The 24,122-nt window shown below is 48.6% G+C and overlaps 1 protein-coding gene across 1 annotated transcript in view; it reads left to right on the top strand.

The window, feature by feature from the left end:
• Col6a3 (collagen type VI alpha 3 chain) overlaps positions 1-15,951 on the top strand; it is an 80,813-nt gene extending 64,862 nt beyond the window's left edge. Inside the window, 8 exon segments of the mRNA XM_047544329.1 lie at positions 656-752; positions 1,288-1,986; positions 3,214-3,313; positions 5,615-5,967; positions 6,772-7,035; positions 7,982-8,086; positions 14,359-14,523; positions 15,247-15,951. Of these exon segments, the coding sequence (XP_047400285.1) occupies positions 656-752; positions 1,288-1,986; positions 3,214-3,313; positions 5,615-5,967; positions 6,772-7,035; positions 7,982-8,086; positions 14,359-14,523; positions 15,247-15,287 (1,824 nt within the window). The 3' untranslated portion in view covers positions 15,288-15,951.
• Positions 15,952-24,122: the final 8,171 nt, after the last annotated feature.

Genomic DNA, 24,122 nt, shown 5'->3' with positions numbered 1-24,122 from the left:
GTTTGAGCACAGGCCACTGGGCTTGGGAGTCCAGTTTTGACCTGTGCTCTTGTGAGGGACCCGTTTGATTCCTCCTCCATTATGTGGGCTGAGTGACCCGAAGCACATGCGATTGTTAGCAGCATGGTTTCTGAGAGAGGAAGGCGGGATTCCTTCATTCATTCTTCACTGTCTCACTGAAGTCGACGAGTAGTGATGGCTTGCATGCCAGCCACCCTTCTGGGAGTGATTTCCTACTGGCTTGGTCATTATCTAAGCCTCAAAGGGTGGAGACCGGATGATGCTCACATTTGCCAACTGCCGCTATTGCTAAAAGTAACCCATTATTTAAATCCCCGGTATTTGCTAGAGGACACACCAGGCACTTGACTTACATTATCTAATTTAATCCACCAAATAACCCCATTGGGCAGGCACTATTAATCCTATTTTACAACTGGAGAAACAGAACCCCAAAGAGGCTAAAAATTTTCATGAGGTCCAGTGGAGAGTGCGGAGCAGGAGGTGAACGAGCCCGGGCCTTCCTCCTGGACAGCACTGCTCCACCGCCCCGCCTGGGTGGGGAGGGTCTGAGCGACTTGGGTTTGTTCCTATGTGTTCAATCGTCCTTGTCACTGATGCTCCCTTACCAGGCATTTCCTTTTGTTTACACCAGATCAACAACACGGCGGTGGGCCATGCCCTTGTCCTGCCTGCCAGGAGGGACCTCACAGACTTCCTGAAGAATGTCCTCACTTGCCATGTTTGCTTGGGTAAGGCGCTTCTCCAGGGGGGAAATCTACACAACTGCGGTTCAAGACAGCGACTAGAGGGGGCCATTCAAGTGAGACACTAAGTTATCCGAAGAGCTGGAGTTAAGTGAGGACCCCCACGGGGCTTGCGGAGAGCGGTGTAGATGCTGCCGAGCCGTCTCCGTACTTCAGGACCTCCCCACCAGCTTCTCTTCCAGAGGGAGACAGTTAGTTTTCTAGGTAACAAAGGAGGTGGCCCCATTCCATTTCTAGCCTTAAAATCTAGCTTTAAAATGTTTGGCTCAAGTGACCTTTTAGGACATATTTCCTCAGAGAGTGGCAGAGAATGGAGGCCACGTTTCCTTTTCTTTTCAAATGTGGGTACCGTGACTACAGAGGGGTGCTTATTGATCTGTTCTTGCGTGAGTTTTAGAGGGCGAGAGCTGATATCTGGCCACGATCAAGCGGCGAGATGTAGATAGGCTGCTGGCTCAGGTGGCAGTTCTCGCTACCCAGCAGAGGGGCCCGAGTCGAGGGCTGCCATGTCTCTTTCTAGACGTCTGCAACATCGACCCGTCCTGTGGACTCGGCAGCTGGAGACCAGCCTTCAGGGACAGGAGAGCGGCAGGCAGCGATGTGGACATCGACCTGGCTTTCGTCCTGGACAGCTCGGAGGCCACCACTCTGTTCCAGTTCAACGAGATGAAGAAGTACATCGGGTACCTGGTCAGGCAGCTGGACCTGAGCCCAGACCCCAAGGCCTCGCAGCACTTTGCCAGGGTGGCCGTCGTGCAGCAAGCCCCCTTCGAGTCCCTGAGCAATGCCAGCGTGCCGCCTGCGCGGGTGGAATTCTCCCTGACGGACTACGGCTCCAAGGAGAAGCTGCTGGACTTCCTGAGCAGGGGCATGACCCAGCTGCAGGGAACCCAGGCCTTGGGCAGTGCCATCGAGTACACCATAGAGAACGTCTTTGAAAGTGCCCCCAACCCCCGGGACCTGAAAATCCTGGTGCTGATGCTGACGGGCGGGATGCAGCAGCCGCAGCTGGAGGAGGCCCAGAGAGCCATCCTGCAGGCCAAGTGCAAGGGCTACTTCTTCGTGGTCCTGGGCATCGGCAGGAAGGTGAACGTCAAGGAGGTGTATAGCTTCGCCAGCGAGCCCAATGACGTCTTTTTCAAACTAGTGGACAAGTCGACTGAGCTCAACGAGGAGCCTTTGATGCGTTTCGGGAGGCTGTTGCCATCCTTTGTCAGCAGTGAGTCCTGTGTACCTAGTGTGGGTCCGTCTGTGCTCTGTGCTGGCCCCACAGTCCAGGCCACAGGGGAAGGGGATGGTGCGGGGAGGGAGTCACAGGAGAGATGCCAGTGAACTGACACACACTTGCCCATTTGCTCACCAAGTATAAGTGATACCTGTCATATGCTAGGAAAGCTCATGGGAGCCAGGGTCAGCAGGGGACACACTGACAACAGTCCTGGTCCTCCACTCATTTCTTACCCTAAATTTGACTGGGGACCTCCTTGCCATAGGTGCTGTTGGTGTTCCAAAGTTTTGCTGGGTGGGCACGTGGGCCAAGTAGACATGCATTTTGCATGCTCTAATATGCTGGTGCCTTGAAGAAGTGCCTCCTGTGGTGGCATTGATCTGGGATCAACCACCAAACCCATGCTTGCTTCCTCTGGGTCTTTGCCAGTGGGGATCTCCCTCCCTAGAATGTTCCCCCAGCTTCTTAGCAAATGCATCAAAACTCATCCCCATCTGCCCCAGGTCACTGTGGGTGCTCCTTCTCCCAAGGCCCGCTCCTGGTGAACCTGGATGCTATACGTAGACTGTCTATTATCTGGACCATGGTCATTTTTTTGTGGGTCTGGTACAGTGCACAGTCAAATAAGCAGAGGCTGTGTATCAAACCAGTGGGTAGATGTATGAAGTTTGAGCCCACATGGCCACACTGAATATTTATGGTCCAAGGGAAATGTTTGTGAAGGCATATTCCCTAAAACACACAGGGGAAAATGTGAAGCAAAGGTAAGCCACAGCTTCACCCAGGGATCACTGTTCCTGTCTTCAGAAGGTTAGAAACAAAGGTGCTACCTAACAAAGCCTGGAGAAAATATGAACTGTAATTGGAGTATAATTTGATGTTCAGAGTTCAGAACTTGTTAAGCCCTCCCCTTGACTTTTCTTCTGTTCCTGTCTTCCTTACATTGAGTGAACACCATCTTTACCCTAATCACTCAAATATCAAATAGAACATACTGGCCTAAGATGTGGTATGACTCAAGTACCATTGTCCTTAATGATTTCATAAGAATTGGGTACAAAAAAAAAAAAATCACTGGACTTAGCTTGTCTGGAAGAACTAATTAATTCAATAAGTACTTATGACTGACTAAACATTATGTTTAGTCATGTCAGATTGATTTTAATTTCCATGTGATTCATGTGCAGTTCAAATTTTTTTTTCCTTGTTTTTCTCTAGGTGAAAGTGCCTTTTACTTGTCCCCTGATATCAGGAAACAGTGTGATTGGTTCCAAGGGGACCAACCAGCAAATGCTGTGAAGTTTGGTCATAAACAAGTGTAAGTGATTATAATTATTTTCACAAAACTTGTAGTACTATAGAAAAAATGCAGAGATCCTCCAACCAACCCCTAACTTTATGGAGGAGGACACTGAAATTCAGATAGTGTGACTTCCCAAGGGTAATGTAGGATGTTCTCAAAGAATCTGTTGTATTGGTTAGCTTTTGCTGCATAACAAACTACCCCAAACTCAGTGGAATGGCTTATAGCAACAATTATTTATTTCATTTACAATTCTGACTGGGCTCAGCTGGGTGGTTCTTCTGGGCTCTACTGGACTCCCTTGTTGCTGTGGTCAGCCATTTGTACCCATGGACTGGCAGGTCTAGAAGGGTCTCCACTGGGATGGTTAATCTCTGTTCCATGTGACCCCTCATACTCCAGCAAGCTAGCCTGCTTGTTCACAAGGTGACTAGGCAGGTTCCAATGAAAGAAGGTGGCAGTGTGCAAGTTCTCTTGAAACCTAAGAGACTCGGTGCACTGGTGACTTCTACCACATTCTATTAGCCAAACGCCATTTCCAAAAGCCAGTCTAGATTTAAGGGTAGAAAACTAGACTGAGCATGTCACGTTCAAGGCATGGACACAGAGCAGGTAAATATTTGAGGCCTTATGTCCAAACAGTCTACCATATCTGGTGTGACAGGATTTCATCAGAATTGGAAACAAAAGAAATTGAGCCCCAAGTCTTATAATGATTAGTGCTGCCATAGCATGCGGTGGTGGTCACACTGGGAGGTGTGCTCTTCCTTCCACGAAGGAGAGCTGGGACACAGGAGGACCATGTGGTGCTGCTGCCCATGGACCTACGCTGTGGCCCGTGCCCTGCTCCATTCTGGTGCCCACTCTAGGAACAGAGAGGAGGAGGGTGTGGCCCCGTGAGAAGACCAGGTGGGGCAGAGGGGGACATGGCTGCAGAAGCCGAGCTCATGGAGGGAGTCAGCTAGTTGTGCTTCTTAAGAGAATGCCACAGCGTGTCACATGTAGAGGGGGCATGGAGCTTCGTTGCGCCAGATGAGATGTGAATTCAAGCCATCCTTGGAAAATGAGTGTCTAGTTTTTCCAGCTGACCTGGGGTGCGGGAGAGCCGCCTCTTTCTGTTGCAGACCCTTCTCTATCACCTTGTAAGTCCTTCAACTCCTGCCCCCGTCCTCAGAGGGAGTGGTTCCCAGCCTAGTAAGCTGAAAGTCACAGCCAAGTCAGCTACCACCCTCCCGGGCGCTGCGAGGCTGGCCCAGTGTGATCCAGGTTCACAGGCTCTACTCTTCCAGCCTTGAGTGGGCCCCATTATTTCTCTGGAATGTTCTCTAAAGTTGACTCAGTTGTCTAATCTCTAGGAAAACTGAATGAACAAAGTAAGTTAGTATTTGAAGCTTAATGATCTCAGCTTAAAAATACCCTGCAAATGACTTGTAGCATTATATATCTACAAAATAACTGAACTTTCATCTAAAAGCAAGAACGAGGCATGGATCTGTGCTACTGTATTGTTTGATGTTGTAACAGTTATTTTTTTGCACACATACACAAAAATTGACACAAAGAAAAGATACACACATTTTCAGCCAACAATAAGCCATAAGAGCAAAAGAGTATATGCTGACTTCATAACTTTCCAGTTTAACGCGGCGTTTTGATGAATGGACACTTTCTTCCAGTGAAAACACCTAATTACTGATTTCATTTAATTTTTAATGACTATTTCAGTTTGTTAAGTGTTGTAGTTAGAACATTGTTAATATCATTTATTCTCTCCTATCTTGTTTCTGCCTTTTAAAAATAAATTAAAATAAGATGTCAGATGTTCTTATAGTACAATGTAAGTTTTGTTTTTTCTGAAATTTTTTTTGTAAGTTTTGTTTTTAATGATTCTATTTTCATATATCATTTGATATCTTTTTTTAGTGGCACAAATTCTAAAAATAAGAAACATTTTTTTGGGGGGTATAGGGCTTGAACACAGGGGCACTAGGCCACTGAGTCACACCCCCAGCCGTATTTTGTATTTTATTTAGAGACAGGGTCTCACTGTTTTGCTTAGCACCTCACTTTTGCTGAGTCTGGTTTTGAACTCATGATCCTTCTGCTTCAGCCTCCCAAGCTGCTGGGATTACAGCATGTGCCACCATGCCCAGCTAAAAATAAGAAACTTTTAACATGTGCAGTACTATACCGAATCTATACCGAATGCATTTTGCTAAAACAGCAAATTTCACATAGCTCCTTGGGTTAATGTCTTCGTCTATGTAGATAACATGCAAAGTATAAGCAAAGGTAATATTTAACTTGTTTTAACAGAAACATTCCAAATAATGTTACTTCAAGTCCAACATCCAAACCAGTGACCACAATGAAGCCAGTGACCACAACAACTCCAGTGACCACCACAACGAAAGCAGCAACTATTGTAAACTTGCCACCCGCTAAGCCAGCCGCTGCAAGACCGGCCCCCGCCAAGCCAGCTGCTGCCAAGCCTGTGGCCACGAAGCCAGCCACGGCCAGACCTGCAGTAGTGGCGAAGCCAGTGGCGGCAAAGCCTGCAGCTATGAGACCCCCTGCCGCTGCTGCAAAGCCAGCAGCCACCAAGCCTGAGGCTCCCAGGCCCCAGGCCAAGCCAGCAGCCACCAGGCCAGCTGCTGCCAAACCCGTGGGTAAGAAGCCCCAGTTAGGGCGCCATCTTCTACACCCTCACAGACCCCGCCAAGAGCACGCCCTTCCAAGCCTGTTCATGACGCAGTCAGGATGTGGCTCTTGGTGATCATGAACTTTGTCCCTGCTGTAAGGCATATGGTCACAGAATAGGACCTCAGGCTGTGTACTGGGGCAATATTAGGTATTGATGATGATCTGGGTGATCTGCCTTGCCCACAGACTGACCCGCAAGACCCTACTGACCATAGGAAAGACGCGTGTCTGACAGATACGAGAGGGAGCTGGGTTCATGGCACCGCGTGTGTGTTGCTATCTTCCTCTAAGACTTTCCACAAGACGCCACAGAAAGTCACAGCTGTAGAGGAGCGTGAGGCAGAATGTACGCCCTCATGAAAAGATGGGAGTTGCTTCCAGTTCATGGGCAGAGAGGAAGCAGATGTCCCCGTAACAGAATGTCCCTAGAATTCTTGACTTTGTCTATTTGAAATGGTGAGGCTCACTTTGTGTGGAGATCTTCCTATGAGCTCCCCAGACCTTGCATTTTCAAAGTATCTCCTTAACTACAGAGAGTTTCAAAAGGAGGTCATACACCTCGCTGGGGAGGTACGAGATTTTAGTTGCTCTTGATTAATGAATTTCACGTTTCACGCATGCTGAGCGTGACAGTGTTTTCAGGAGCTTGAAGAAGAAAGTAGTTCAACTTTCAGATCAGCCGCGTTGACTGGTGGCTGCAGGCGTCCTCCGCGCCTCGTCCTACAGGCTGCATGCTTTACCTCCATGCTCTGCTCTGGTCTGTCTTTCAGCTAAGGCGACCCGAGAAGTCCAGGTGTCTGAGATCACCGAGAACAGTGCCAAACTCCGCTGGGAGAAGCCCGAGCCCCCTAGTTCTTATTTTTATGACCTCACTGTCACCTCGGCCCACGACCGGTCCCTGGTTCTGAGGCAGAACCTCACAGGCACCGACCGCGTCATTGGGGGCCTGCTGGCCGGGCAGACCTACCACGTGGTGGTGGTCTGCTACCTGCGTTCTCAGGTCAGAGCCATCTACCAAGGAAGCTTCAGTACAAGTGAGTACAGGTGGCTTTAAGAGCAGCCAGAACCTGCTTTCTTAACGGGATACCAGCTGGGACATGAAGGGAGCAATTAGGTTTGAGTCTATCCTGAAGTACCAGCAAAATTTAAAAACTCAGATGATAATCCACGGTGCTCTGGTTGCACCCTGACTTTATGGAGCAACCTGATGTAAGGTGGGTTCCATGTGGAATGTGCTCTGGCTCCTGGGTCCTGGGCTGCTCTACGGAGGAAACCAGGTCCTTTGTGCCTGAGTGCAGCTGCTGAGGTAGCACAGGGGCCAGGGCCTGGCGGGGGGTCTGCTGACCCACCTGGGGTGGATGGAAAGCAGCAGCCGTCACCAGCTCCTGGGGGAGCAGTGCAGAGACTGTGCAGGCGGGCTCGCAGGGCTGCAGGCTGTCCTGGCTGGTGCGGCCCGGCCAGCAGCCTCTGCCTCCCTGGCCCCAAGCTCGCGCTGGGTCAGCTCCTGCCCATCACTGGAACTTGCCTTTCCAGCCGTCACCCAGGGGCCCTTCTCTCTCTTCTTCTCTGAGTTCCTCTGGATCCCCTCCCCTTCCCCTTGACCCCCACTGTTCCAGGGAGGTGGGTGGGTGAGGCACCTCTTCTCTTCCATCCAGTGTGATCCAGATGGGGGAATCGTACTGCGTGCGGGGAGGGATTCCCCTCGGCAGTTGGTGGTCAGGCCCAGTGCCCCGGGAGTCAGAGACCCGCCACCCTGGCGTTGTTCTCTTGATGCAGGGGAAGGGGTAGTGGGAGGTGAGAGGGATTCCTCCACTTGCTTGTTCACCTGTGTCACCTACAGACCCCAGCATCCGAATCCCAGTCTCAGTGGCCCACCCTGAACTAAGACGTTAACCATGAACGCCCGTCTGGTGGGTTGCTGGATTTCTCGGTGCTTGGTTTCTGATTTGCCTATTGTTTGTGCACATTTTTCTTTCCCAGAGAAAGCTCAGGTTCCACCTCCACCTCCACAACCAGCAAGGTCAGCTTCCAGTTCAACCATCAACCTAATGGTGAACGCAGAACCCTTGGCTCTTACTGAGACAGGTAAGTTACAAAAACGAGGTCCTCTGGTGGCATGCAGAGCATATTCTTCCAAGGATTTTAGAGTTTTTGAGGTCTTGACTCTAGCTCCGCTCCCGGGTCTCGTTCCCATGACTTCTCTGGGGGCAGTTCCAAGTTGGCTCTGAGAGGCCCAGATGGTGTCAGTCTGCACGTTTCCAGCTGCCAATGGCCCTGTACCTTGCCTGTCACCAGACTTGCAGAGGAAATTGGATGGGAGTTGCTTTGGAGGCTCCAGGCAGAATCCACACATGCATGAGTCACTTCCTCTGAGCCTCGTTTTGAGACTAGAGTTGATTGTGGTCTACGGTGGTGTGAAGAGTGGGCTTTTCCCCTCAGTGATTCACCCCAGTGAGAAATTGCTCAGGAGAGAACGGGACAGTCCAGATCGGAGCGGTGAAATGCACAGGCTTGGATGTGACCCAGGGGATGCTCTGGTCCTGGGTCCCTGAGCACACAGCCTGGCTTGGTCTGCTGTCCCACTCTCTAAGTGCCTGTGCCCAGTGTGCCCAGCTTACATTCATTAGTGACTGGGCAGCCATGACCCTGGGACACACAGCTGTTGCTGGCTTTTGCTTGTGGGCAGTGGACTCGAGAGACATACTCCCTTATATGGTGCTTTGGTCCTGCCTTGTCCTTGAGAAATGATCACTGAGGAGGTTGATAGGTTTTGCTCAAGTGTGTGCAGCAAAAGATCTGGTGCTAACAGAAAAAAATCAAAATTCCATGGGGATATAGGTCCAATATTTTTTACCAACCCAAAAGTGTAAGTTTCTGTTAAATATGGGGACAATTCAATCGTTTTTGCTGAAGCGACCTGTCAGGAGGAGGAGCGTCTCCGGTCGCGGTGGGCATTTCTGTGATGAATTCTGATGGAGGGTGTTTGTGGCTGGTTTTGTGCTGTGCTAGATTTAGGAGCAGCCAAGGCTGTGTGATAAGTCAGCAGGTGGCATAGGTTTGATATGCCCTGGCAGAAGCAGTGGCACTTTATTATTCTGAACCATCTTGTACATATTCCTCATTTGACTCTTTCCACTCTAAGTTTCTTACTTCTCTACCTCATGCTCTGTAGGGGACGCATCCCATTTCATCTGTTTAAATTGAACGAGATGGTTCTGAGCACTTTGTAACTCTGTGCCCCTCTTTGGGGCTGCTGGGGAGGGCAGGCATCCTGCCAGGGGACTTTCTTCCACGGTGGACCTTCCTGTGTCTATACATATGGGCACGTTCACAGTCCCACACAGGGCACAGCCCAGAGACGCCAAGCATCCAGGAGGAAGGTCACCAAGTTGGCACAGGAATTGCGGCTGTTACACACACGTGTTTAGTAAGGGCTGGTAACTCACCTACTGATAGAACTGAATACTGTTGAATTATAATTGCCCTTAAAGACGAGTTTAGCAGTTGGTCTGCGAGACTGGTCACGTGTCTTTGAACTTCTTTCACCTTCCCAGTGGAAAGACTGATAGAAAACTGGACATTCTCTCCTCAATATAAACTTATGGAAATAAACCTGGGAGATCGGGTAATAAAATCTTAACTTCTTAAGATCCTATAAAAAGACTGGACAAAAGGTTTTAATGCCATGATTTTCAACTCAAGCTAAGAAACTAGAAGTAGGCACATTTGATGTAGGTAGAGTGAGAAGAAAACTCAAGTGTTGATTTCTGTTCATAAGCAGTTTTCGGAGTCTGATGTCAAAGGACTGTCACGGAGCCTCTGGCCCCTGTCCCGCAGCTCTAGTCTCTGAGCCCCACAAAGACCACCCAGACAAGAGGGTTGACCTCAAAGGGAAGCTGCAAAGAATATGTCAGATTTTCCTCAAAGACACCAGCCGACAGACCCCGTGTGCCCTCTGAGGCTCCGCTGGCTCAAGCACCCTCTCTGCCCCACCCGTGGGCTGACTCCGTCCCTGGTAGTGGAGGTTGTAAAATTTCTAGCAAATTCTTGCTTCATTGAGAGAAAATGACTTGGAGTAACCACGAGACAGCAAGATTGGGATGTTTCTGGTCCAGAAGGATAAGGATAGATAAACAAAGCTGAGTGCCGTGCACAACATAACCCTGAAACTCGCATCTGGTGGGGCTGCTTGTTTTTCACGTGGAGCTGCAAGGTCTGAACTAGGGGAGTGTTTTTCCATCCAGTCTCCTAACAGGATTCCTCCCCTTGTGCAAGAGAGAGGACAGGTTTTGAGCCGGCAGCCTGTTTCCCTCCGGCTAGGGGCGTCTGCCGCAGCTGGATCCTGGACACTGGTGGGGGCCCTCGCTCAAGTCCAGGTGGGCCCAGGTTCTCTGACTGCGTCACGTGCGTTGTGCATGGGCCTGGTGTGACGTTCCCACTCAGCCATTCAGGCAGCCTGGTGGTGCAGGCTCCTTGCCTTTCTTAAGAGTGAGGCCCTGCATGGTTGATCCCCTCAGCCTTCTCAGCGGTGGAACAACGCTCTGTGGGAAGAAGGCCATGAACGTGGGGCGTGTCTCCGCGTGTGAGCCATTCCTGGGAGCTCTGTTCGAAATAAAGTAATTGAATATTTACTTCAGATTGTTAAAATTCAAAATGGGCAGCAATAGCCACAAAGGGCTAACTAGAATTACAGAGATGAATGCTCATGTCCCCTCTTCCCCGCCTCTTCCCCTTCCCTCTTAGACCCTTTCTTCAACCAGAGTAAAACACTTGAAGGATATTTACATATTTTAGAGTTGGAGGGTAGAGTGCCAACTAATGACTCCTTATTAAATGACTTTAAAAATGCAGTAATCACATTCTACAGTCGCAGGCACACTTGGTCTCCGATTATCAATCATCATGATGTGCATTATTTCTCCAAGATGTATTTCCTAGACAACTCAGGCAAAATTGAGTTTTAAAAAACCAGGTTTTCCAAACAGACATGCATGCATTTTAATTTCTTTTATGTAGCATTAATTCATTATAAACTCGGTTTAGATTGACAAAGATATGTCTCTTTCTCAGTGTGAAAATTTAGCAACTGATCCCTGCTTCTTTACTTCCAAGAATACAAAGATTCCACCCCGAGGACCTGCGTTTTTGTTGCAGTTTACCATTTTGGACCTGTGCCTGAGTCTGTTTAGGAACTTGTGGGCCAGAACACAATGAGATGAGAGGCCCTGGCCCTGGGCATCTACTTCAGGGGAAGGAGGTGGCCAGCAGGGGTGCCTGAGCTTTCGATTGCATGTACTAACGTTTTCCTGTTTTGAATTCCACATTTTAGGAGAATCTTAATTTTCCTTTGATGGTGGTACTGAGTCCAGGCTAAGCACACACTCCACACTGAGCTGCAGTTTATCAAGAATTGACAATGGCTCGTAATGTTGGAGAGAGTGGCTAGGGGACTCTTTGGCCCCTCATAACAGGGCCTGGCCCTGTTTGACATACAGGGCAACAGGAGCTTGCAAGACCCCAACCGTAAGACCCTGGCTGGAGTCGAGGGTTGGTCCACTGGCAGGAGTACAGCCCTGTCGCCTGCCATTCGGGATCCTAGGTTTTGCAGTGCAACATGATTCTGTTTGAAATGGTTAGAATTTTCTTTGCAGTACTGGGGATTGGATCTGGTGTGTTCCACGGCTGAGCCACATCCCCAGCTCTTTTTATTTTTTATTTTGAGACAGGTTCTTACTAAGTTGTTCACACTGGCTTTGAATTTTCGATCCTTTTGCCTCAGTCTCCCAAGTTGCTGGAATTCCAGGCGTGTACACACATGCCCAGCAAAGCTTGCATTTTTTTTTTCAAAAAAAGCAAAATTACCCCCTTCCTCCCCCAACATAAAAAATCCCACTCCACCTTTTGCTTTCTTCAGCACCTAAAGAATCACACCCCTGCCACTTTCCTGGGCACATAATGCCTGCAACTATGGCCTTTGCTAGTGGTGATGGGACAACCTCTCACAGGCTGTCACAGTCTAAGTGAGCCTTGAGCGTTCACACCAGGCACTGAGCCACAGGATTTGTCACAGCGATGGCTGACAGTATCATGTGCTTGTCACTTGGTTTTAAGGTTTGTAACCATCTCTCCCCTCCCGGTCTCATTTTGGGGAAAGAGGCCTTGGATAGAAATTCAGATATTACCAAAGCCAAGACTCTCTGAGGCGTCTAAACGAAATCGAAGTCAGAGAGTTTACATTATGCAATGTTACCAAAGGAATCCGACATTGTTGGCTTACCCATATGAGTTGAAGAAAAGTTTTCAACACAGAAACTCGCCCAAATAATTAACCAAATGCTTTATGACTTGTTCTTTATTACTGGCAATCTGTGAACTGATCACACTTTGTTCAAGCAGATGTCACTGGGCCCCCCGTACAGCTCTGGAGGGGCTATCATCTTATGCCACCCGTCTTTTACTTATTTTATTGATTCTAAGGTGCACATTTTCCCCCCATTGTGACATTCTGGAACTGAAGTGTGACTTACCGTTGACCACAGGTTGTGCCTGGGAACGTAAAACAGCCCTGCATTATAAAATCAAGCTTTCTTAGACCTGATGAAACACAGGATTTGGTTAGCCAAGTTCCACTATGGATATATATCATTGATTAGCACAAAACACGTAACAGGGAAAATCTGACTTTACATTAATAATGATTTAAAGGACTAACCCTCACAAGTTCAGATGAACATGTGTGAATATTTGCTCTCCTTGGTTAAAGAGAAGCTACAGTCTTCAAGGTGCTCTGTCGATCTCTGCTTCAGAACGTGACTTTCTCGGTTGCCGGGCTTGGCAACATGAACCCCGAGGGTATTGGGCTGTCTTCCCTTCTTCCTTTGCTTAAATTTGTGAATCGATGTGGGCTACTGGGGCATGCCAGAGACCCAGGGCAGCCCCCAGAGCGAGGAGTCACGTCGCTGCAGTCTTGCCGGGCTCAGCTCCCTGCACAGCAGCCCTGAAGGCCAGGCCTTGCTCCTCCGAAACCGGCACATTTGAGAGGAAGAATATTGTTTCTGTAAATCCTCGTCATTTTATTCTGGCTTCCTTGGGCCTTCAGGGGCGCTTGGTGTGGCCCCTGATCTCCCGACCTCTGAAAAGTTCTGCACCAGGGAGGTGTGGCAGCAGAGCCGGGCAGCCTTCCTGTGTGGGTGACGGCCACCCCTCAGCAGCCAGGGTCGTCTGAGACAATTCTGAGTCCTGTGTAGCTTGGAGTCGGCCATGTTGTGGCTGACCCAAGATTCGCTTGTGAACCTGAAGACTTGGGTTTTCCTTTCTTCTTTTGGGCTGGTCGCCACTGAAGATGCCCACCCCGTCCCCAAGCCGGCAGCTGTGCCTAGCTGGGGATCAAGGACAGTGGGATGGCAGCCCTTCCTGGGCAGAGCTGGAAGATTCAGGCCTGTGAGCTACTCACACAAACACGCAGCTCATCGCCCCAGGGAGTTCTGCAGAAAGGAGGTTTACATTTTTCAAACTTTCAGATAACCGTTGACATCCGTGAATCTCCTTCTGGAGTTTGCCAGGAAACTCTGTAAACAGAAGTCTTTCTGTGCCTGAGCTCCAGGCATGGAGGGACCTCAGCTTAACTCTGCAGCTGGGCTGCATCAGCGTGCATTTAAAACACAGACTTCCTTAACAGGAAAAAGAATGCTTCTCGGTCTTCCAGAGAGCTTTGCTGTGGGGCATGGTTATGTGGTGGATTTTGCCTCAGTGGTCGTTCTTTGAGCTTGTTTAATTTGTGGGTCTTGCAGGAGCTCAGCTGCACACATGTGAGCACACACACAAACACACTCATGCAGGTTTTTCATTTCCATCTTATCTTTAATTTGCAGTCTACTTGGCTTGCAGCCAAGTGAGCAGTTTTATTTGTGGACTATATTCTGACAGAATTTAAATGCTACTTTTTTCCCCCAAGAAATGGAAAGCTCCACATGATTTTAAAATTTGGTTTCTTCTCTGAGGAATTAGCATCAGAGGAATTGGGGAGTCAATGGCCTCGTGCTTGGGAAGAGGAAAAGAGTTCATTTTGTTTCCATTTCCAGTGAGGAGAGCTAAGGTTTGGGATTTGAGTGTTGGTCACGAATCGTGGGAAGATTTTGTTTATTCCTTGCAAAGTTGAGTGATTACCATGTCCCCATGACAGCGAGGACACAGGCTCAGTCAGGTTAAGGGCTTTTTCTTGTGGAAACTTTCCTGTCTCCCCTGCCCAGGGTCCTGGTCAGACTGCAGCCCCCGCCTCAGAGTCACGGCCCCTAACGAAGGTCTCTTCTCTAACGAGGTCCTCTTCTCTAACGAAGGCCTCTTCTCTGTCACTGCAGATATCTGTAAGCTGCCCATGGAGATAGGAACCTGCAGGGAGTTCAAGCTCAAGTGGTACTTCGACACCACTACCAAGAACTGCGCCAGGTTCTGGTTCGGAGGCTGTGGTGGAAATGAGAACAACTTCGAATCACAGGAACAATGTGAAAAGGTTTGCGCTCCGGGTAAGTGACGAGTCTTTGTGACTGGCTGTTGCAAATGAGAGATCCAGGTCAGTAGCTTCCCCTTGAGGAGTGTTTGAATTTCAGTGATGATTATACATACAGGAAAAGATAAGCCGTATCCTCAGATAAGGAAAAATAAGCACAATCTAAAATTTTACAAATAAACCTCCATGAATTCAATTTTTCAAATTAGGATTTTTTTCTGGAAACATACTTGGTTTTTTACCAGCAGAGAGACACATGGCCAACTACTTACCACTCTTCAGAAATGTTACCAAGTCCCCATTACTCAAAATATTGCACCAAACATGATTATGAAGAAAAATAACATCATGATGAATTAGAAGTAACACCAATGATAAACACCCCCATATGCTTTTCTTTAAGCTATTTTGCTTCCCATAAATAATAATGCTGATTCTGGGGTCGTCCAACATGTCCGTCACCAGGGGCAACGCATGGTCTTGGAATAGGCAGCGGCAGGGGCCGGGGCGGGTGCCCAGTGGGCAGAGGTCAGTTTTTTTGAAAAGTCCAGGTGGGGAGCATGGACTCTGAGGCACGGAGAGCCCCAGCTCCAGCCCAGCTGGTCACAGGGAACCAGGGATGTCCCTGAACAGGCAGTGCGAAGGGCTGAACACCAGAGGCCGTGGGGTCACGTCCCGGTAAGTGCAGTGTCCTTGGTCAGTGATGTGGCTTCCTCTCCTCTTCTCTCCCCATGCTCAGTGCTCACCAAACCCGGAGTCATCGGCGTGGTCGGCACCTAAGCGCGCGGGCGCGACTCTTACCTCTGAGATGGAGCGGTGTTTCCAGCCGTCTCTGCAGAAGCTCCGGGGATGCCCGGCACTGTGCTGTTTTCATGCTTTGAGTGACACTCAAATCTGGGAGGAAACCTGCCTTGCGACCTGTCAATATGGTGCTAAACGAGTCTGTGGACCCCTCGCTCCTTGTCTCGGCAGTGACTCTGCATTTGGAACCTGGCGGGGCCGCGCGTCCCCGCGGGCGACATGTGCACCTTCCCTGGAGCTCCGAGCTGCCCCGCCAGGCAGCCCAGGCCTGAACATCAGCCACGCCACAGCTGCCTCCCGCTTCGCCTCCTTCCTTCCCTTAGTTAAGCTGCACTGTAGACGCAGAGGCAGATCCAGCCTGTTCCCCGCCAGTGCCCTGGCTCGGGCTCTGAGCTGATTTTCCTCTTCTCGACCCTCTAACACGTGCTCTAGTTAGAAGAAAGCGAATCCCCTACCTGTGTGCACTGTTGGGACCAAAGCCTTAATTCAAGAATTAAAAGCAAGTCATGATAGGGAATATTTTTGGCATTCCTCTAATGTTGTTGTTTTTATTTTGAGTGAGGGGTGGGATTTAATTTTAATTTTAAAATGTTTAGGAAATTTATACAAAGAAACTTTTTAATAAAGTATATTGAAAGTGTCATGCTTTGGTTTTGGCTCTTTTATGTCCAGAGCGAGGATTGTCAGAGTCACCCTGGGGTCATGAAGTGCGGCCCCTGCCTGGCCTCTGGTCCCGGGCACCACCCTTTGGTGCCAGGTGTTCCTGGTGGCGTGTGGGAAGGCCAGCCGGCAGAGCCTCTGCACAGGCGCAGCCAGTCACAGGTGCGCAAGGTGGCCGAGCTCCTTGCTGCAGGAGCCCTGGAGCCTTCCTGCCTCAGGAGCACCGGCGGCCCTTCTCTCTGTCCTCAGAGCCTCAGCCTCCTGCCCGTCCACGTCCACTCTGATTCTCCCCCGGAGCTGGGCTTGCTCCTGCCCCAGTGGCTGAGCAATGGTGTTTAGTGTTTCCCCCGCTTGGAGATCTTTTCCTCCTATCTTCAGAAATAGCAGCACAAAACACACATATTCAGCTCACACCTGAATTCCACTCTGGAGGCGAGTGTCCGACAAAATGCACACAGCTGGTGGTGCTGTGGGTGGAGCCCCAGGACCTGTTGGAGCCTGTGAGATCCTCCAGGGTGGCTCTGCCACGCGACCTGTGGGGAGGGCCGCGAGCAGGCGGGGGGCCTGCGGCGCTGTGGAGGTACGCAGTCGCCAAGGCCCAGGGTGCTGGCCCAGAGCCTTGAAGGACAGTTCTCGACTCTCAGTGGGGGGCGCCTTTATAGAAGCTGAGGAAGGACTGAGCTCTGTGGCCACGTCAGTGAGTAAGAGACGCTGAGGACACTGTGGGCTGATTTCTACTGGACTTCGTGGGCGTCCTGGGAGGACTCAAGGCTCTGTGGTCCATGATGTCGAAGATTTGAGTTTGTCTCATTTTGTTGGTGCTGGAGGGCCTTGTTGAGCATTGGGGTAGCTTGAGTGGAATTAAAGCTTCGGGGACCCTTCAAAGCCCTCAAGGGCAGGTGGTCTCACCTGGTCGTCGGGAGCATCCTGGGACACCCCTGCCCAGCACCCTGAGGGGCAGCACTGCAAGCCACCCCTTTCCACAGTAGCCCTTCCAGTTCCGGGTCAGGCCTGACCCCGTCTCTGAAGACCTTTACTGTAGCATCCAGTGGACCCACACCGAGCCCAGTGATGTCCTGTGTTCCCCTCAAGTGGAGTTTAGGACGAGGCGGGAAATGGGCATCAGGGGACTTTCTCAGGGCCACACCGCCGTGCCCTAGCCCTGCAGGAACAGCCCCTTCCCGGGTGAATATGCCGGAGCCTCCCGTGGGCAGAGTGTACTGACCAAGTTCACCGCACCGAGCAAAGGCAGGCTGCGAGAGAGGAGGGGAGCCGACCTGGTGGGTGGGTGGGTGCAGGACACAAAGCCGGCTTCTGCCTGGGTCGCAAGGGCCGCCGTAACAGGGCCACAAACGGGTGGTTTAAAACAACAGAAAATTGTTCTCACCGTTGTCAAGGCTGGAGGGTCAAAACCGAGGTGTCAGCAGAGCCTGGAATGCAGAGGGGAGGCGCGTCCTTGTCCTTCCTACCTTCCCGCCCCTTCCTCCCGTCTCCTCCTTCAGGTGGCTGCCTCCTGGCCTCCTGGCTCACAGTGCAGCACACCGGTCTCTGGGTTCGAGGTCACAGGGCTGCTCTTCATGTGTCTCTGGCTTCCCGGGGCGACTTCTGATGAGACACCAGTCGTCTTGGATTGGCCTCCCTGGGGGACCTGGCTGTGGATGAACTCCTCCCCTTCTGCGGGTCCCCGCCAGGGAAGCCCACCCACTCCTGACACCGAATTCCTTCACTCCCCAGACCAGCCTCTGGGAGCAGGGGCAGTGGGAAGGTCAGTTGGCGTCCAGCCTCCTTCTCAAGTCCCTTATCCCCTGGACATGCACACGACCTTACTACACCAGCCCCGCCTCTTCTGCTTAACCACTGCTTTCTTTTTTTTTTTTTTTTAATTTATTTTTATTGTAAACAAATGGGACACATGTTGTTTCTGTTTGTACATGGAGTAACAACATACCATTTGCATATTCATACATTTACATAGAATAATGGTGTTTGATTTATTCCATTATTTTTTCCTTCCACCCACCTCTCCCACCTCTCTTTTCCCTGTATACAGTCCCTCCTTCCTCCATTCTTGCCCCCTCCAATCCCCTATTATGTGTCATCATCCGCTTATCAGTGAGATCATTCGTCTTTTGGATTTTTGAGATTGGTTTATCTCACTTAGCATGATATTCTACAATTTCATCCATTTGCCTGCAAATACCATAATTTTATTATTCTTTATAGCTGAGTAATATTCCATTGTATATATATACCACAGTTTCTTTATCCATTCATCAATTGAAGGGCATCTAGGTTGGTTCCACAGTCTGGCTATTGTGAATTGAGAAGCTATGAACATTGATGTGGATGTATCTCTGTAGTATGCTGATTTTAAGTCCTTTGGGTATAGACCAAGAAGTGGGATAGCTGGGTCAAATGGTAGGTCCATTCCAAGTTTTCTAAGGAATCTCCACACTGCTTTCCAGAGTGGCTGCACTAATTTGCAGCCCCACCAGCAATGCATAAGTGTACCTTTTTCCTCACATCCTCTCCAACACCTATTGTTGCTTGTATTCTTGATAATCGCCATTCTAATTGGGGTGAGATGAAATCTTAGTGTAGTTTTGATTTACATTTCTCTTATTACTAAAGATGGTGAACATTTTTTCATGTTTGTTGATTGCTTGTAGATCTTCTTCTGTGAAGTGTCTGTTCATATCAGCCCATTTGTTGATTGGGTTATTTGTATTCTTGGTGTAGAGTTTTTTGAGTTCTTTATATATTCTGGAAATTAGTGCTCTATCTGAAGTATGAGTGGCAAAGATATTCTCCCACTCTGTAGGCTCTCTCTTCACATTGCTGATAGTTTCCTTTGCTGAGAGAAAGCTATTTAGTTTGAATCTATCCCAGTTATTGATTCTTGCTTTTATTTCTGTGCTATGGGAGTCCTGTTAAGGAAGTCTGATCCTAAGCCAACAAGGTGAAGATTTGGACCTACATTTTCTTCTATAGGATGCAGGGTCTCTGGTCTGATTTCAAGGTCCTTGATCCATTGTGAGTTGACTTTTGTGCAGGGTGAGAGATAGGGGTTTAGTTTCATTCTGTTGCATATGGATTTCCAGTTTTCCCAGCACCATTTGTTGAAGAGGCTTTCTTTTCTCCATTGCATATTTTTGCCCTCTTTGTCTAGTATTAGAAAATTGTATTTATTTGGGTTTGTGTCCGTGTCCTCTATTCTGTACCATTGATCTACCTGTCTATTTTGGTGCCAATACCATGCCATTTTTGTTACTATTACTTTGTAGTATAGTTGAAGTTCTGGTACTGTGATACCCCCTGTTTGATTCTTCCTGCTAAGGATTGCTTTAGCTATTCTGGGTTTCTTATTCTTTCAGATGAATTTCATGATTGCTTGCTCTATTTCTGTAAGGTACGTCGTTGGGATTTTAATTGGAATTGCATTGGTAGTATGGTCATTTTGACAATATTAATTCTGCCTATCTAAGAACATGGGAGATCTTTCCATCTTCTAAGGTCTTCCTTAATTTCTTTCTTCAATGTTTTGTAGTTTTCATTGTAGAGATCTTTTACCTCTTTGGTTAGATCGATTCCCAAGTATTTTATTTTATTTTTTTTTGAGGCTATTGCAAATGGGGTTGTTTTCTTCATTTCCCTTTCAGCTGTTTAGTCGCTTGCGTATAAAAATGCTTTAGATTTGTGCGTGTTGATTTTATAGCCTGCTATTTTGCTGAATTCATTGATGAGGTCTAGAAGTTTTCTGGAGGAGGTTTTTGGATCCTCTAAATATAGAATCATGTCATCTGCAAATAGTGACAGCTTAAGTTCCTCTTTTTCTATTTGTATTCCTTTAATTTCTTTGGTCTGCCTAATTGCTCTGGCTAGAGTTTCGAGACTAGAAGTGGTAAAAGAGAAAATCCCTGTCTTGATCCTGTTTTTAAAGGGAATGGTTTTAGTTTTTCTCCATTAAGAATGATGTTGGCCATGGGCTTAGCATAAATAGCCTTTACAATGTTCAGGTATGTTCCTACTATCCCTATTTTTTCTAGTGTTTTGAGCATGAAGGGGTGTTGTATTTTGTCAAATGCTTTTTCTGCGTCGATTGAAATAACCATATGATTCTTATCTTTAAGTCTATTGACATGATGGATTACATTTATTGATTTACAAATGTTGAACCATCCTTGAATTCCAGGGATGAAACCCACTTGATCGTGGTGCACACTTTTCTTAATATGTTTTTGGATACGGTTTCCTAATATTTTGTTAAGGATCTTTGCATCTATATTCATCAAGGATATTGGTCTAAAATTTTCTTTCTTTGATGTGTCTTTTCCTGGTTTGGGTATGAGGGTGATATTAGCTTCATAGAATGAGTTTTGTAGAGTACCTTCCTTTTCTATTTCCTGGAATACTTTGAGAAGTATTGGAATGAGTTCTTCTTTGAAGGTCTTGTAGAACTCGGCTGAGAATCCGTCTGGTCCTGGGCTTTTCTTGGATGGTAGATTTTTAATGGCTTCTTCTATTTCATTGCTTGATATTGATCTGTTTAAATTATGTATGTCCTCCTGGTTCAGTTTGGGAGGAGCATATGTCTCTAGAAATTTGTCAATGTCTTCGGTAGTTTCTATTTTGTTGGAATACAGATTTTCAAAGTAGCTTCTCATTATGTTCTGTATCTCAGTGGTGTCTGTCGTGATATTTCCTTTTACATCATGTATTTTAGTAATTTGAGTCTTCTCTCTCCTTCTCTTTGTTATTGTGGCTAAGGGTTTGTCTATTTTTTTACTTTCTCAAAGAACCAACTTTTTGTTTTGTCAATTTTTTGAGTAGTTTCTTTTGTTTCAATTTCATTGATATCAGCTCTGATTTTAATTATTTCCTGTCTTCTACTACTTTTGCTGTTATTCTGTTCTTCTTTTTCTAGGGCTTTGAGCTGTAATGTTAGGTCATTTAGTTGTTGACTTTTCATTCTTTTCTGGAATGCGCTCCATGCAATGAATTTTCCTCTTAGTACCGCTTTCATAGTGTCCTAGAGATTTTGATATGTTGTATCATCATTCTCATTGACCTCTAATAATTTTTTAATCTCCTCCCTGATGTTTTTTGTTATCCATGTTTCATTCAATAGCATATTATTTAGTCTCCAGGTGTTGGAGTAATTTCTCTTTTTTATTTTGTCATTGATTTCTACTCTCAGTCCATTATGATCTGATAGAACACAAGGCAGTATCTCTATTTTTTTGCATTTCCTAAGGGCTGCTTTGTGTCATAACATATGGTCTATTTTCGACCATATGTTATGGTTCCATGTGCTGCTGAGAAGAAAGTGAATCCGATCATTGATGGATGGAATATTCTATATATGTCTATTAAGTCTAGGTTATTGATTGTGCTATTGAGTTCTATGGTTTCTTTGTTTGGATTTTGTTTGGAAGACCTATCTAGTGGTGACAGCAGTGCATTAAAGTCACCCAGAATTATTGTGTTGTGGTCTATGTGATTTCTGAATTTGAGAAGGATTTGTTTGATGTACAGGGATGCACCATTGTTTGGGGCATAAATATTTACTATCATTATATATTCCTGATTTATGGTTCTCTTAAGCAGTATGAAAAGTCCTTCTTTATCCCTTCTGACTATCTTTGATTTGAAGTCCACTTTATCTGATATAAGGATGGAAACCCCTGCTTTTGTACTGAGTCCATGTGCATGGTAGGTTTTTTCCCATCCTTTCACCTTTAGTCTGTGGATGTCTTTCTCTATGAGTCTCTTGCAGGCAGCATATTGTTGGGTCTTTCTTTTTAATCCATTCTGCCAGTCTATATCTTTTGATGGATGAGTTTTGGCCATTAACGTTCAGGGTTATTATTGAGATATGATTTGTATTCCCAGTTATTTGGCTTATTTTTGGTTTTTAATTTGGCTTGGTTTCTCCTTTGAGTGGTTTTTCTCTAAGGTAGTTCCTCCCTTTGCTGACCTCCATTGTTGTTTTCATTTCCTCCTCATGGAATATTTTGTTGAGAACATTCTGTAGCGCAGGCTTTCTATTTGTAAATTCTTTTAACTTTTGTTTATCATGGAAGGATTTTATTTCATCTTCAAATCTGAAGGTTAGTTTTGCTGGGTATAGGATTCTTGGTTGGCAACCATGTTCTTTCAGAGCTTGAAATATGTTGTTCCAGGCCCTTCTAGCTTTTAGAGTCTGGGTTGAGAAGTCGGCTGCTATCCCTATTGGTCTTCCCCTATATATATTCTGATGCTTTTCTCTGGCGGCCTTCAAAATCCTATCTTTATTTTGAATGTTAGGTATTTTCATTATAATGTGCCTTGGTGTGAATCTGTTGTGATTCTGTGCAGGATTCAGACCCTGCTCCACCATGTGCCTTCAATCTTAAGTGTGGTCTCAAGGCCTCCTCGGGCTTGGCTTCAGGGAAAGAATCAGATGTGTGCCCGTCCTCTTTCCACTGGAGGTGAAGGGCATGTGCAGCCTCCGTGCAGAACTTTGTGCTGCTCTTTTGAGGCCACTGGGGCTTCTTCCCTAGTCTTCTTCTGTCCAGCAGCTACCGGGGCAGCCTTGGTTCGGGTCTCTGAGATGCTGCCCTTGGCGATCAGCAGGGAAAGAGTTTCACCAGGCACTCGATGTCAACCCTTCAGAACTGGAGGAGCAGAGAGCTGTGCTGTGTCCCACCTGGTGGTCTTCCCTGTTGACTGATCTGCCAGGGACACAAAGGGGCCTTTGTTATCAAGGCCTGTTCCCCGCAAACAGCCTTTAGGACTAAGGATCCGGGTGTGAGCTGTTTACCTGGGAGGTGAAGAAGGCGCCGTGCAGCTGGGGCAGGAAAGGGCGGCCACGGTTGAAGTGGGCGTAAGTCTTCTCGCTCGCCTGGCAGCTCAGTGGAGGTGTGAGGGACCTGGGGTCTTACACCAATTGCCCGTGGTGGCTGGCGACCCTGGTTCCCTCTGCTTGTGTGGGCACTGGCCACAGGGCCTCATGGGCAGGAGAATGTTCTTGGCCCAGTGCTCACATAAGGAGCCTCCAGAGCATAGGGAAGTGGCTGAGCCGCGGCCCCGTAGCTGCCGCATTCTGGAGCTTTGCTCCAGGTGTGCTCCTCCCACGGCTGGAGGGTCAGGCCCTCTGCTCTCTTTCTGCCTCCTGCCTCCTGCCCACCCAGCCCCTGGGCCGCTGGAGTCTCACTTGAGTCAGGAGAGTAGGAGGTGACACGCTCCCGGTGGGCGACTGGGTGGACTGGCTGTGGGCCGGCGAGCGTGGGGGAGACAAGGCACTTGGCAGTGGATGGGGGGGGGTGCTGTGTGCACCCAAGAACGTCCATGGGGACCGAGGTGCAGAGGGCCTCTGCCGTGCCACACGCATGCGGCCAAGGCCGGTGCAGGGCTGGGAGGCTGGGAATGCCCCGGGAGAGAGGGAGAGACGAAGAGACGTCCAGGGCCAGGACAGAGTGGCCCCCTGGGCAGCCATGGCTGGTGAACCTCAGGGGATCGAGATGGAGAGCCGGAAGCAAAGGCTCCACCTTCAGAAGTGGAGTGGGAGAGAAAGTGGGCAGACTCAAGGTGGTTTGTGGGACTGGGAGTGAGACCATGACGTAGCTCTTCTCATGGCTTGAGGTTCAGGGGAAAGAGGGACGGCCAGAGAAGGAAGGGCGAGGCAGGGTGGGGAGAAGGGCGGTGGGAAGGGCTTCCTGGGAGCCCCTGGGAGGGAGGTGACTCCCGTGCCTGCCTGGGGCGGGTGGTCGTGGCCCCGGGACACTGGCCTCCCTGATGGCGTGCTCTCCTCCGGTGGCTCTGATGTAGGCACAGGAGGCCGGCAGTTGGCTTCCTCCGGCTGGGCCTTCTCCAGGTGGATCTGATTAAGAGGACAGGGCGGGTGTGGGGTCTTCCGGGGACGGTCCCAGAGGTGGCTCTTGGAAACCTGCGCAGGGAACGTGCGGCAGTGGAGGGCTAGTGGGAGACTCTGGTGACCCATGGGGACTTGCGGGGTGACTGAAGCGGGTGGAGGCTGGGAGGCCCCAGAACTGTGGGGTGAGGGTGCATGGACTGTCCTTGTGTCCAAGGTCACCCGAGGGGGTGATTGGAGAGGACCAAGGTAGAGGGGGACACGGGCTGGGGTGGCTGACAAGGAGTGGGTGGGGATCACCG

The sequence above is a fragment of the Sciurus carolinensis genome, chromosome 3 (assembly GCF_902686445.1).
Source record: "Sciurus carolinensis chromosome 3, mSciCar1.2, whole genome shotgun sequence".
NCBI classification, from domain to species: domain Eukaryota; kingdom Metazoa; phylum Chordata; class Mammalia; order Rodentia; family Sciuridae; genus Sciurus; species Sciurus carolinensis.
This window is presented reverse-complemented; position numbering and strand designations above follow the sequence as displayed.